At 41.9% G+C, this 14,363-nt stretch overlaps 1 protein-coding gene across 4 annotated transcripts in view; it reads right to left on the bottom strand.

Moving 5' to 3' along the window:
* Positions 1–14,363, bottom strand: part of MEIS1 (Meis homeobox 1) — a 139,674-nt gene that overhangs the window by 61,898 nt on the left and 63,413 nt on the right. For all 4 annotated transcript variants that reach the window (XM_081254619.1, XM_081254618.1, XM_081254621.1 and 1 more), the window contains exon 8: positions 1,199–1,344. In XM_081254619.1, the coding sequence (XP_081110745.1) occupies positions 1,199–1,344 (146 nt within the window). The remainder of the gene's footprint in view (positions 1–1,198; positions 1,345–14,363) is intronic.

Consider the following 14,363-nt stretch of genomic DNA (forward strand, 5'->3'; position numbering starts at 1 on the left):
GCTTGGTCTCCCACATCCTCTGTTTGTCTCCCTGTATCAATATAAGTCAGTGAGGAACATGGCTTTGAAAGTGAGTGAGGATGTGAGGGTCAACAGGTCTGGACACAGTAGTGACAATGCAGAATTAACTTTGAGACTGAAGAAGATCAAATGACTTTAAGAAAAGCAAACTATGCTAAAATTAGTAACATAAAAGGTTTGCTCCAAACATTTCTCTAAAAAAACAAGATTTTTAACATTCATTCCTTTTAGGCTAGTCTATGCTACAACCTGTCCAAATTTGTCCTTTGTCCCTAATATTGGAAGTACCCCTGGCCAACAATTTTGTTGATTTTTAATATATTATTTTACCCATAAATCTTCATTTCATCTTCTTCCTTAGATGTCATTAAATCAGTATGCACTTCCAAAAATATCCACCAAAATATTATGATTATAAATATTTTGAACATGAAATCCATTCAGAACAATAACCAAACAAAACAAATCCCTCGGTGGCATAAAGCCCCAAATCTCCAGTTTCTCACATCTCCAGGAGAATTCCTGCAGTGAAAACAGCAATACTCACACAGACAATATAAACTGTTACTCGGCTTGAAAAGTCACAAGGGACTACACAGGAAGAGCTGACTCTATATTGCTGTTTTCCTTTACAGTTCTAAATACAGGGACAACTTTCACTGTGCAGCTCTGACTCAGATGAACATTTTGTAATGGCAGCCAGTACAGTCAAACCACTTAAGAGCAAATTATGTGAGCAACCTGCCATTGCAACAAGATTTAAATTTTTGCAGACCATTCGCCATAAAGGTCCACGAAAGCACTGGAAGAAATTAAGTCCTTCTCTCTGGGGTTTGTCTGACTTTGTTCTTAGTGGGACCTGGTTCTAGGTACTTAAGAGTCACACTGAGAAAAACAACATCATTAACATAATACTTAAAGTCAAAAGTGCACATGAACTCCTAAACCTTATAACTTACAAAAGTGAGCAAAATCGCAATAGTAAACTTCAAATAAAACTCCTAATTTGGGATACGGATCTAGGAAACAAGTGCTAACACCTCTGTAAGAACTGTGGGCACACAGTGATTTATGAAATATTCCAAGTCCAGAGGGATCATTTTTCCCCCCTTTTTTTCTATCAAAACTGGTTCATTGTCCATATTTAGTTTACATATGTCATTTAGAATCCACTTACTGTTAGATGCTGGAACAGCCACGCCCTCATGATATTTGTGGCTACTTTGGGAAAGATGCCACGCTTTTTGTGACGCTTTTTGTCCTTATCTGGATCATCATCGTCACCTGTGCTGGGGGAAGCTACACTGTTGTCCAAGCCATCACCTGCAAACATAGTGAATCAAATTTTGACTGATGCTACCTTAACATGCTTTATTCAAATAGAATGCCTTTGGATATAAACAAAACCAAAAGAGCAACATCAATGATTAATAGTTTATTTGGTACTCTTTTCTTTCTTTTTTTTTTTTTTTAAGACAAAGAGAAAGAACAAGTCCTAGGCTCAAAAGTAGTCAGGTCTAAGGAACTTCTTCCAAAGAACATTGGAAAAGGTCAGAGGGAATGGAGGGGAGTATCCAATCTCTTTAATAGCTTTGTTGCCATGGTAATTATTCAGGTGTGGATAGTGGAGACATGTTAAGTGTAACTCCTATGGGGGAGTTCAATATGGTGGAAACCATGAGCAGAGGTGCTGTCCATGCCTGGGGATTCAAATGCCACATAAAGTCACTGATGTCAACTTGTGAGAAGATGCATTTAAGACATCAACTATTTCCATAAGTGATCTATCTTAAGACTAAAGTAGGCCATGGAAATGTAGGTAATCCATCATATAAGCAGTCTGACATACGAATGCTTCAAATAGAATATAATTTTTCTTGTCATAGAAAGAGAGCATAAAGTTTAGTAAGGGAAAAACTCTTGAAGTCGATTTTTAATTAGAAAACAATGACTATTTAAATCAAATAAAGTGATGTTAAATGAATAGTCAGTTGGGATTGTATTCCCCTAATAATCCAGGCAGTTTCTGAAAAATTTCTTCTAGATTTAAATTTTTCTCACCGAAAAGTCACCTGTTTACACATTCTTATACACTGGATACTATTTTTCCATTGATTTGTGTTATAACATTTAAGTTGTTTCTTCTAGATAATTTTTTGGCTCTGTGAAACAATAAGATAAAGAATGTAGTATTCCTTTTAAAATGGCATATTGAATAAGAAAAAAAAAGTGAAATTTCAGTCCATATAATCACACTGTCCAAAACAAGTCATAAGGTACAAATGGCAAGTAAACACTTGGCGTTTAGGCACAAATGTTAAAAGGGAAAACAACAGTGGACTATACATACTACCCTAAAAACTAACTTAGCTTTGGTCAACTGGTACCCCAGCTCTCTCAGTGGAAACTACTGGCTTTTAAAAAGGGACAGGTTGGGGCTTCCCAGGTGGCGGAGTGGTTGAGAGTCCGCCTGCCAACGCAGGGGACGTGGGTTCGTGGGTTCGTGCCCCGGTCCAGGAAGATCCCACATGCCGTGGGGTGGCTGGGCCCGTGAGCCATGGCCGCTGAGCCTGCGCGTCCGGAGCCTGTGCTCCGCAATGGGAGAGGCCACAGCAGTGAGAGGCCCACGTACTGCAAAAATAAATAAATAAATAAATAAATAGAAAGGGACAGGTTGATCTGGGCCCAGAAAGAAGAGCTAGAGTGGCGAGGCTTAACAACGAGCTAGCACACTCCCTGGGTTCACTGGGAGACCCGTGCACATGGCCCAAAGAACTTTGGTAAGACTGCACATGGGAACTAGCCTCAGATTCCTTTGGTTCGCGTCATGAATTTCTGTATTCCTTGCTTCTTTTATCTAAATATCCTATACACAAAAAGAATTCTCTATTTTTAAAAAAATTTTATTGATAGTTGATTTACAATGTTGTGTTAATTTCTGCTGTACAACAAAGTGACTCAGTTATATATGTACATATGTATATTCTTTTTTATTATGGTTTATCACAGGATATTGAAGAATTCTTTATTTTGATTTCAGTTATTTCAGTCGAATCTAAAGTAGTTAGGCTGTCATTAATCAGTTGTTCTTCACAGAGTTCCCTCAGGAAACTCCCCCTGCCACCCCTCCCCCCAAAAGAAAACTGTCCCCTGAATTACCTTGACTTGTACTGAGTTGAAGTTTAAAAACTTTGTTGGGTGAGAGACAGACTGATTTTGACATCTCTGCTAGGATGACAGCATATGCCACAAACACAAAACTTTGGCAGAACTTTTTGTTGAATTTTTATGAAATGAAAATCCATAATTTCATTGTATTTGATGTTTTGTTGACAAAAATCGTATATCCTTTAAAAGGTCCATGGAATCATAGCTGTGTTCTCAGTGAAAAAGATCATGAAGACCCACAGTTCCCAAGCCCTCACTATATCAATGAAGAAAGTACTTGTGATCCTGCTGGATGATTTGCTCAAGGGGGATGGTCCAGGCAGGATGAGACACCCACATCCCTAAACCAGGGCAGGCTCAGCGGCCATGGCTCACAGGCCCAGCCGCTCCGCGACATGTGGGATCTTCCCGGACCGGGGCACGAACCCGTGCCCCCTGCATTGGCAGGCGGACTCTCAACCACTGCGCCACCAGGGAAGCCCTACCCAAGTGTTTTATAAGGAGTCTCCTTGGATTTGCCTAATAAATTCTTAGAAAGTCCAATATTTAAAGAGGCTTTTTATTCAGAGAAGCATTTCACCATATAAAATAACAATTCATTAAAAAAACATGAGAAAAAAAACCAACTCAAAAGCATTTAAATTTTCAGTGGGCTAATCCACTTTCAATATGCAAAAGGTAACCAAGGAAAAGAAACATATTACTTGATCACTGATTAAAAAGCTTCTGACCTAAGGACACAGTTTTTCACCACCTCACCCATGATTGTTTTCAACCTTAAAAAAAAAAAAAAAAAAAAGGTAGCCTTTCTCTCCATCTCAAAACCCCTTCAGATTAATTTAGCAGGCAATGCCTCGTGCCTGCCTTGAAGAGAATTCATTGATAATTTATGGAAATATCTACTATAATCCAGCGGAGATGACTTTTTTCCAGCTTTGTGCATCAATAGATAATCAAGGCCTTAAAGCAGCCTTAGCTTCCCCATTACCTCAGGCAAAAGAATTCCTGAAAGCGTGCCTTGAGGGCACCTGAATTATATACTGCATTAGGAGAGGAAGGCTTTCTGCATTCCACGTGTAACACTCACCAGAACCTTTCCTGTTTATTTCTGCCATATGAAAGCAGAAGCATTAGGAACAGAATTGTTTAAGTGAAGACTTATGTAGATACAATGGAGAAACCTTTCAAGCAAGAGCCAGATCACCCCCCCTTCAGTCCCTGGCAGTGACCTCTCCCGAATAAAAGGTTTCTATTACATCATTAGCTCAAGCCAAAAACAGCCTTGGCTTAATGCTCAGTTTGTTCTTCCTACTGTTTTTAGGCAAATACAGCTACTTTACTCCCATCTGGGAGGGAAATTACACTGCTGGGTTGTAATCTAAGACAAGATTTTCATTGGAAGCAAATGCTTTCAATCCAGTGTAAATACTGGTGCATGTTCAGAAAAGCCTAAAACAATAAACCCTGCTCCTTCCCGACACAAGTTAGGGAAGTGGAGGGGATGGGGAAGGAGGAGAGCATAATAAAACAGACGATTCTCAAAGCAAACACTTTCATAGATTTTAATAAATTGTTTAACCTCTTCCACTTTCTAAAATGGAAAATTGATCTCGAAACGTCTCCACCTCAGAGGAGAGTCTCAATGGTCAATTGTACCTTGCACATTTCCATCCACTCTGCAATTTGATACAGTCACCTCTCTGCGGTCTCTGGAGGATTTATTTCCTTTTTATTTTTAAGATCACTAAACAAACTTGGAGGACCGCCGGCTGACCACACGGCAGCAGGCAGCAGCTCTGAACCACATTTGTAAAATGTCAGCAGTGACTTCATTCCTGGAGCTGACTTCTCCTGCCACCAAATGAAGGCAAACTGAAAAGGTGGAAATAATCATAAAAATGATGCTAGTCCATAAACAAGCTTACAGCCTCATTAGGATAGCAGTAGGCTCCAGTGGGTGATTTATGCTCGTTTTGCTGATGCTATGAGGAAATGCCATAGGGCGACTTTAGCCAATTGCTAATGCGTTCTGACAGCTTCTTAGCAACTAGTGCAAGCAACGTTGTGGCGTTTGCTAGTGACAGAAACCGAAAATGTCATATTATCTGCCCATGTGTCATGAAGTCCGTGTGGCAATTAACTAGCAGGCCAGTGACTGAGGGGCCAGAGGCTCCTGAAAATGGCCTTTGGCTATGCAGAGGCAGCCAACGGGCGCTGAGCCGCACACGGGCCACATTCTAATGCAGAAAGCTACTTCCCTGCGACTTCCCTGGCTCTGATGAGACTGGGCCACTCAAATTCCCCCTCGTCCCCTCACTGAAGTGTCACTCCGGGCTCCCTTCTCTCTCTGGGCACTGGCTCCAGCACTCTCAGAAGACTCTAAAGTGATCTGCTTTGATCTGATCGTCCAAATGGCTCCTTAATTGCCACTACCTGTTTCTGTGCTCTTTGGACACTGGATTCAAAGGTGCCAGCTATTTTTCTGCTCCCTCACAAATGAGTCTAAAAGGATTTCAGATCACTGAAGCAGACTCCTGGCCTGTCAGATGGCTCGCAGCAGAGGAACTCTGGGCAGCCACAAAACACTGTTTAAAAAACACCAGGCTTCTAACAAGCAGGGGGAGAATCCTGGCCACACTTTTCAGGTTGCGAGCTCTCGAAACCATGCACTATATGTCAAACTGTCAAACCTTTCAGCGTGGGCCATTTGCCCTTTCAAATAATATTTAAGAATTGTTTTTACAAAATTTTATAGGCCATGGTCTAGTGAAAGAGGCCAACCAACAAAGAAAGGAATTTGTACTACAATTCGTCTATGGACAATTTCTTGTGAGACCTGGGCCCGTCCCAGCGGAGCAAGGCAGGTGACCTGTGACAGCTCCCAGGCTGTCAGAGAGCTCAGATTTCAAACATGCTCAACTCAAACATCCCTGGTCGCCTATTTAAGCATGCCCAGGCATTTAGACTGCGCTATCTTGTGCCTTTCAAGGCAGGATAAAGCGGCATTTATCGTATTCAGGCCATTCAATGGGTCAGACTGACCGTGTCAGCGGGGGCTCCTTCCCGGCAGGTCAACGTCTGACTCCCATTTTTCTCTCCCTCCTAACTCCCTCTCTCCCTCCAGGACCACCAGTCCCCAAAACCTATTCTGAGGGAGGCAAAAACAAAACCCCCCAAAAGCGCCTGACATTTACATCACAAGGGCTGGGCACTTCCGGTGGCAGTGGGCCAGCAGGTAGAAATAAAATGGGTTGTCCATCAGAGGGTTCTTTATGCCACAGAGGCAAAACTCCTAATTAGGGAGATGAACTTTCAACTGCCAGGGCAAAAGAACATGTAAGGTTGTGGACCCTCCTGTTTTGCTAGAAACCAAGCTGGAAAACACCCCACTTCAAGATCATTTCATTGACAATTTGGTAGCGAGACTCCATGGTTTCGGGCCACGTTCTCTCCTTAACCTTTACTTTTCTCCTCTTTGAGCGTTTAGAAATAGAGTCTTTGTCCCAAAAATGTACCTAGACTCAAAAATCAAGGCCAGTTATAACCGTGTCTTTCGATACTGAGTCAATTCTGTTGTGCCTTGAAAGCTGTCTCAATGGTCAGTGCAAAGCCCTCCGAGGACTGTACAGCTCATGTTATAAGGCGGATAAATTTTAATCCAATATTAAGGGTTTCTGTTTTTCTCTTGTCTGTTTTCTCACACAGCACTTCTCCGTGAGAGAATATGGCCTTTCGTCCCTTAAATGGTGTGGAGAACATTCCCGCCTTTCTAGGGGCCCCTGGTGCAAACATCCCCTCGGTATGGGGAGGTCAGGTTTCCTTTGTAGTCGAGCTATCTGGGTGTGCCAGGTTGCTAGGAAAAATGTAAAAACTACCCCAAACCCACTTCTCCAGATCCTGGCTGTGTCTACTTAGCCAGAAGTCAGAGGGGATAATGTTTCTGTGTTATGTTAAGAGGATAAATGGTGAGAATTATAACAAGCCTTTCTCAGGAACCGGCTAGAATACTTCAGAGGCTTTAAGGAGGTGTTTTGTCTTCATTTAGAATGCGTAATAGCTGCCAGAATGATTTTTCTAAAACACACATCTGATCGTATAACCCCGGCACTTAAAATCCTTCTGCAGCCGCCCTCTGCCTTCAGGATAAAGGTCACACTTTTTAGCCTGGCAGAAGGCCTTTCGTGATCTCTCTCCGGGGCGTGTTTGTTTGCAGCCCGTCTGCTGTCGGGTCCCCGGGGGCACCGCACTCGACGCCCTGCCCCCCACCCCAGTCCTGAGCCCACCTGACGTTCTCGGGATCTCCCTGCACACACGGATCTCTCACACCTCTTTGTGTCCCCCTGTGCTAGCCCTTCTCCCTGGCAAACTCCTCGGTGACCTTTTAGGTTCAGTTCAACTGCCATCTCCTATAAGGAGTTTTTGCTGGACTCTAACTCTCTTTAGTAAAATCCTTCCCAGTCCGGAGTGATTTTTCTTCTCCTGACATTCCTCCACCCAACACACTTCATACTCTACTAGCACTGTTCATTTCCGTGTATGTCCCCTCAACTTGATTACAGAATATGGTGAAAACAGGGACCTGGTCATACTCCTCACTAAGATTCTCTAACCCCAGGGTTACCCCTGTGTACAGGGTACAGACTTGTCAATTGCTTATTCAGTGAAGGTGTGAATGCATCTTTCTTTCACTGTATGGAGAAAACCGTAGTTTCAATTTCCCGCTGTTACAATTCTTTTTGATACACACCTAAATGAAACTCTTGAAAAATATTCACCAATGAAATTCAATGAAACGTAAGAAAACGTTTTTTAAAATGCATTCTCGGGCTTCCCTGGTGGCGCAGTGGTTGAGAGTCCGCCTGCCGATGCAGGGGACACGGGTTCTTGGCCCGGTCCGGGAGGATCCCACATGCCGGGGAGCGGCTGGGCCCGTGAGCCATGGCCGCCGAGCCTGCGCGTCCAGAGCCTGTGCTCCGCAACGGGAGAGGCCACAGCAGCGAGAGGCCCGCGTACTGCAAAAAAAAAAAAAAAACGTGCATTCTCCAAAGCGGGGAAGTTTCCTTAGAATTTTTAAGCTCATCTTGGACAAGAGATGGGCTAAGAGTTAAAGTCTCAGACTTCTTTATAATGTTTACCATAACCCTTTAGAAATACACCCCTACTCCCTGCAATTACAACTTAAAAGTATTTACCTAACTAAAATTTCTTGCTGTTTCTCCATTTTTCCTGAGCTCACCTTTTAAAAAATAAAGCAAAAGTTATTTGTCTCCTTCTGCATTTTCCCCTCAATGAATTAATTATACTACTCCCCACACCCTTGACACACCTCTCAGTTTTACCCTAGTAAAGAATCTCAACTGTCTCTAAGCAGACAATTTGACCCTGAGCTCAGACTCCAGACTCTCACACTTTATAGATATGGTACAAACACAAAACTCTAGAGCTGTGGTTTTGCCTTGGTTTTGCCAAGTCATTGTGTCAGTCTTTCCCACAGCATTCCTCCACACCTGTCTCAGCAATTCTTCAGCAACAGGTTATCTGAGGACATTAATATCTGATACTGTTACAGATTGACAGGTCACAGAATCCTAGGAAACATTAGAAAGGTTTTTGCAGGATAAATGAAAACATAATACAACCTCATAAGTCTTATTAAACATTTTCAAAATAAACAGAGTAAACTTTCTATATCTTCAAATCTGAGGCCAACAGACATATGTAATAGTCTAAATCCAATGGTTAACTTCTACATTTAACTTTAATTAGGGTTCTGTTAGCTCAGCCTCCGTTTTGTATCTCTTCTCATCCTGAGGTGTTGAAGGTTTCCTTGTTTTTAGTTCAAAGGGATTTTCAGTTGATCAAAGGTAAGCACACTCTCATATATTTTATTTTACCACCATGGCTTTCCTGAAAATTTTGAGGTAGTTCCTTTGGAAACCAAGATGAGGTGTTGTTGGTACCTGCCCTGGCAGTGCTAAGTCCTAGAAGGGGCTTCACAAATAACCAATGGGACGGATATACCAATGGCATGGATCGAAAAGATGGAGCCAAGGTGAGCAGGGGAGAAGATTAAGAAGAGCAAACTTTAAATAAACATATTCTTGGCACTTATAAAAGAAATGTCTAGCTACGCTTCCAAAGGTTGGCTTCACAGAGATTCGCTATGAGGCTTTTCCTTTCTAGCTGAATTTAGGCTTGTTAAACAGTGACAGATATTTGTCAATAGCTAACCACTGTGGAATGAGCTCACAGCCTCACTCTGCCCTTTAGGGGACTCCTGACATCACAGAAACCCCAGGGAAGAGATGGAGAATCAGAGCCTGCAGGCAGGAGCTCTCTCTATGAACCTACTGCCCCCTTTTCTAAAGAGTAAATATAGCACTTAAAAGTGAGCTCTGGGGCTTCCCTGGTGGTGCAGCGGTTAAGAATCCACCTGCCAGGGCTTCCCTGGTGGCGCAGTGGTTGAGAGTCTGCCTGCCGATGCAGGGGACGCGGGTTCGTGTCCCCGTCTGGGAGGATCCCACATACCGCAGAGTGGCTGGGCCCAAGAGCCATGGCCGCTGAGCCTGCGCGTCCGGAGCCTGTGCTCCGCAACCGGAGAGGCCACAACAGTGAGAGGCCTGCGTACCACAAAAAAAAAAAAAAAAAAAAAAAAAGAATCCACCTGCCAATGCAGGGGACACAGGTTCGAGCCCTGGTACGGGAAGATCCCACATGCCGCGGAGCAACTAAGCCCGTGCACCACAACTACTGAGCCTGCGCTCTAGAGCCTGCCTGCCACAACTACTGAGCCCACGTGCCACAACTACTGAAACCCATGTGTCTAGAGCCCGTGCCCCACAACAAGAGAAGCCACCGCACTGAGAAGCCACAGCAATGAGAACCCGCGCACTGCAACAAAGAGTAGCCCCCGCTCGACGCAACTAAAGAAAGCCCGCATGCAGCAATGAAAACCTAATGCAGCCAAAAATAAATTAATTAATAAGTAACCCCCCCCAAAAAAAAACAGTAATTCTAAAATAAAAATAAAAGTGAGCTCTGGATATGTAACCACCTTTTGTATAACCTGTCACTCCTCTCATTCATTCATTCATTCATTTAACAAAAAATGTACTTAATTCTTACTATGTCCCAAACACAAATGCCAACCCCCTGGAGACACAAATGGTGAACCAAACCAGAAAGAGTCCCTCTTTCTATCTGCTTTCCAGTTAGAGGGCATAGACGTTAAACAAAATAGTCACAGCAGTAACTGTGCAACTGTACTCTATCAGAAAGAAACATAAATCTTTGAGTGTGTGGAACACAGGACATTGACTGAGGTGGGAGTGATGTGGAGCAGAAGTCTGAAGGGTAGAGAAAAGTCAGTTAGGTATGGTGGACAGTCTAAAAGGGCAGAGGGCAGGGAAAGTATTGCAGGCCATTGCAATCACATGTACAAAGGCCCTGCCTGTCTGGGAGAAGCATGAAACAACCACAGTACTGGGACCTGGGAAGGCAGGACAAGATGAAACTGGAGAGGTAAGAGAAGCAAGACCACACAGTGCCTTGGGGCCATAGTCAGGATTTGGGTGTTCATCCCCAGGTTTCTAAGAGTTGTGATCTATAAGTGTATTTCCGTGGGGTCATCAGTGTCCTTCCCATTGCATGCCCTGATATTATATAAATTTTACCACATAAAGCCTCATCCTCCAGTGTTTCTTTTAGTTCCACCTAGCAAATCCCTACTTTCCAAGCCAAGATTGGAGAATGAGAGACAACGGACAAGCAATGAGTCTATTCAGGTAGATCCCAATTTAGGCACCAGTTATATTCTGAAGTTAATTTGTAAGCAGGTCTCTTGGACATTAGAACAAATTTTCCCATAGAAGTCTGTTATGAATGGTGATAGTTTCCAATTCTTGCTTATCAAAAGCCAAAGTAATTCATTAAGTGAATGAAGTTCTAACTGACATGTGAGCCCTGGGTTCAGGAAGTCAGAAAGTGCAAAAATAAGGAGGAAGATGAGTTCCTTCTCATATTTCTGTGCATAGAGTCAGCCTAGGAAAATATTAAAATATATATGATTGCCTTTAGTACCTCTTTTTCTGTATCTCTCCTCTGCTACGTAGCTTTCCTTTCCTGGAGTTTCCAAGTATCCCAATGTCTTGTAGAGGCACTTGGCCTCCCAATTATGGTCACATCACCTGGACCAGTTCTATTCCTCCTATGAATTAACACTCATCATCTCCCGCCAATCACAATACACAGCCTTTAAGTCTACTTGACCTGAGCCAGAGTTTAGGTAGCAAGCAACCTGAAAGAATTAATTCAGACTAGGAAATGAATAACTGATGCCCCCCTCACCTTCCCAGAAGTACTGGCATTTTTAAAAGATTTGTTAATGTAAATGAATCTTTAATGGCAGAATTTCAGAGAGAGAAATAAAGTGTCTAAAAATACGTAGCTTGTGTATTTTTGATCAATGGATGCCAATCTTTCAAAAAAGCCCAGTGTCACTTTCCTAACTGATGATTACATCCTGCTATCCCCTCCCCACCCCAATCCCCCGCTTCTATTTGGGAAGTCACATGCTTCTGAACACCCCACGGTTTCTCACAGAAACTGTGATGGCAGTAAATGCGTCCTGTAGATGTAAAGCATGGAGGACAGGAGTTAAGAAATCCAAGTTGGACGTGTGTGTGTGGGGGGGGGGGGGGTCGTTCATAATTTGGGTGTTTGTAACTCGGGGAGGATTGCCAGCCTGTTGAAATACATTGGGAATAACTTTCCCATAAATCATGCATTCTGTTAAGCTTCTATCTTCATTGTCAGCTCAAATCATGCATGTAACTATGTGAAAACCATGGAAAGAAATATATTAAATAACCGAGACCCAGAATGAAAATATCTGCTGGATTTTTACAGAATAAAAAAAATTTTTTGTTAAAATTTTAATGTGCAGTTGATGGGATTAAAGGAAGAAACTGGGCTTTCTGAATTCATGGAAAGTAAGATTGTCAGTTGGAGTCAATAAATAATCATATTTATAGTTTACTTCAGATTTAGTTTATCAAAGTGTTTGTACAAGAAGAGTACCGTGGACAGATAAAACATACACCAAAAATCAGATAAATTTTCCACTTTTTTTTTCTTAAATCATTGCACTTTGTTCTTTTGAGATAGGAATATCTTTTTCTAGTAATTCAATATGACTTTTTGACTTGAATTCCCCTCAGGGGAACAACAACAAATTAGTTGCCTTCACACAGAGGACAAATAGCAATGATGAATAAGAAAGAAGAAAAAAACACATATTTTACTCATTTTTCATCCATTCAGCATTTTTTTTTTACAACTAAACACCATGGAAAATCCCTGCAAAAACAGCATAACTTCTTAATGAAGTCTTAGAAACTTCAGGATGTTCGTGCACTGCAAAATGTTGCTGAAATCTATGTATTTATACTAACAATAAAACAAAATGGAAATCCCCGACCTTTTTACAAACAGAATACACTTCAACTGCAAAGGTAAAACAGTATAAAACCATAAACTTTTGTTCTGAATCAACATCTTAGAAAGCATTTTAGGACCCAGTATTTTGCCTATTTTTTTAATATTACAGTAATGTATGACAAGTTCATTGCTTGAAATATTCTCCCCCCAAAATATTAAATATATACTAATGAATGGTCGCAAAGTTTTATCTAACCATGAAAATAAATGCTTTGTCAGTAAAAAAAACAAAAAACAAAAACACCAAAAATACACAAATGCCACCCACACAAGGGATCTTATAAGACAGGCAGACACACAGACATAGACACACACACACACACACACACACACACACCATTTATTTTTGTGATATCTTCAAAAGCTTGCCAGATAATTTATTTTTAAACTTCTATATGCTCTGCATGTGTATATTATGTATATATATATGTGTGTATACACACACACAGACAGGATAACATTTATTTATCAAAGAGCTCACTTCAACAATTATATAGGATACAGTTAAAAGTAGGATTTTAAAAATATTTCTAGCATAGAGATTAGAAGCAGTGGGTGACTTCCCTCATGGTCCAGTGGTTAAGAATCTGCCTTCCAATGCAGGGGACGTGGGTTCGATCCCTGGTCGGGGAACTAAGATCCCACATGCCTCAGGGCAACTAAGCCCACGTGCTGCAACTACAGAGCCTGTGTGCCACAACTACTGAGCCTGCATGCTCTGGAGATTGTGCACTGCAACTACTGAGCCTGCAGGCCGCAAGGAAAGCTCCCATGTGCCACAGCTAAGACCCAACGCAGCCAAAAATAAATAAATAAATAAATAATTTTTTTTAATGTTAAAAAAAAGATTAGAAGCAGTGGTTCTCAATTTTGGCTACACGAGGAATCACGTGGTAGCTTTACAAATGCTGATGCCTTATGCTATACCGGAGAACAATTAAACTAGTATTTTGGAGGGTGAGAGTCCAGCATTAGTGAGTTTTAAAGCTCCAAGATGATTAAAATGTACTGGATTAGAATCACAGGTTAAATGTGGTAAAGCTCACAGACTTTTCACAGAGAAATGACCAAAAGCCCCTTAATCAGAGAATTGTTATATTTATTTTAGATACAGTTTTTAAAAGTTTACTCATCTGGTTTTCTGCCTTATAGTTTGTAGGCTGAAAGCTTTGTAAAATTATAGGATGATGAAGAGGCAAAAAATAAGCACCTAAGAAGCGTAGCACAGCAGGGCCCTTTAGCATTGGGGAAAGCAGCCCGATGAATGCCAAACAGGCTGTATAAACAGGAAAAGATATGGTGCAGGGCCATAACTCATGGACCTTCTGACTTTCAATTTTCTTTAAGTTGATTATAATTAGATATGATAGGGCATATGTGTAGTCTGGAAACACTTTCATTAAAAATGTCCCTAAATTTTTTAATATTTAAAAAAGTAGGATTCTGTTCATCTGGACCACATCACTCTTGAATGACTCCAGATAAACCAGGATAAGGTGTCTCCATTCTGTAGGCACTCTACCCCCGTGTCTGCCCACTCTTCACTGTGGCTGGATGAGCAGAGCCTTTGCAATGAGCACTGTGACATGGTTAAACGCGGGGCACCAGTCCACCCTGACTTGCCCTGGCTTCCCAGGGATCTTCCCTCCAGACACTTATGGGCACTCCCCTCCTCA

The sequence above is a fragment of the Mesoplodon bidens genome (assembly GCF_964165515.1).
Source record: "Mesoplodon bidens genome assembly, chromosome: 14".
Taxonomy (NCBI): Eukaryota; Metazoa; Chordata; class Mammalia; order Artiodactyla; family Ziphiidae; genus Mesoplodon; species Mesoplodon bidens.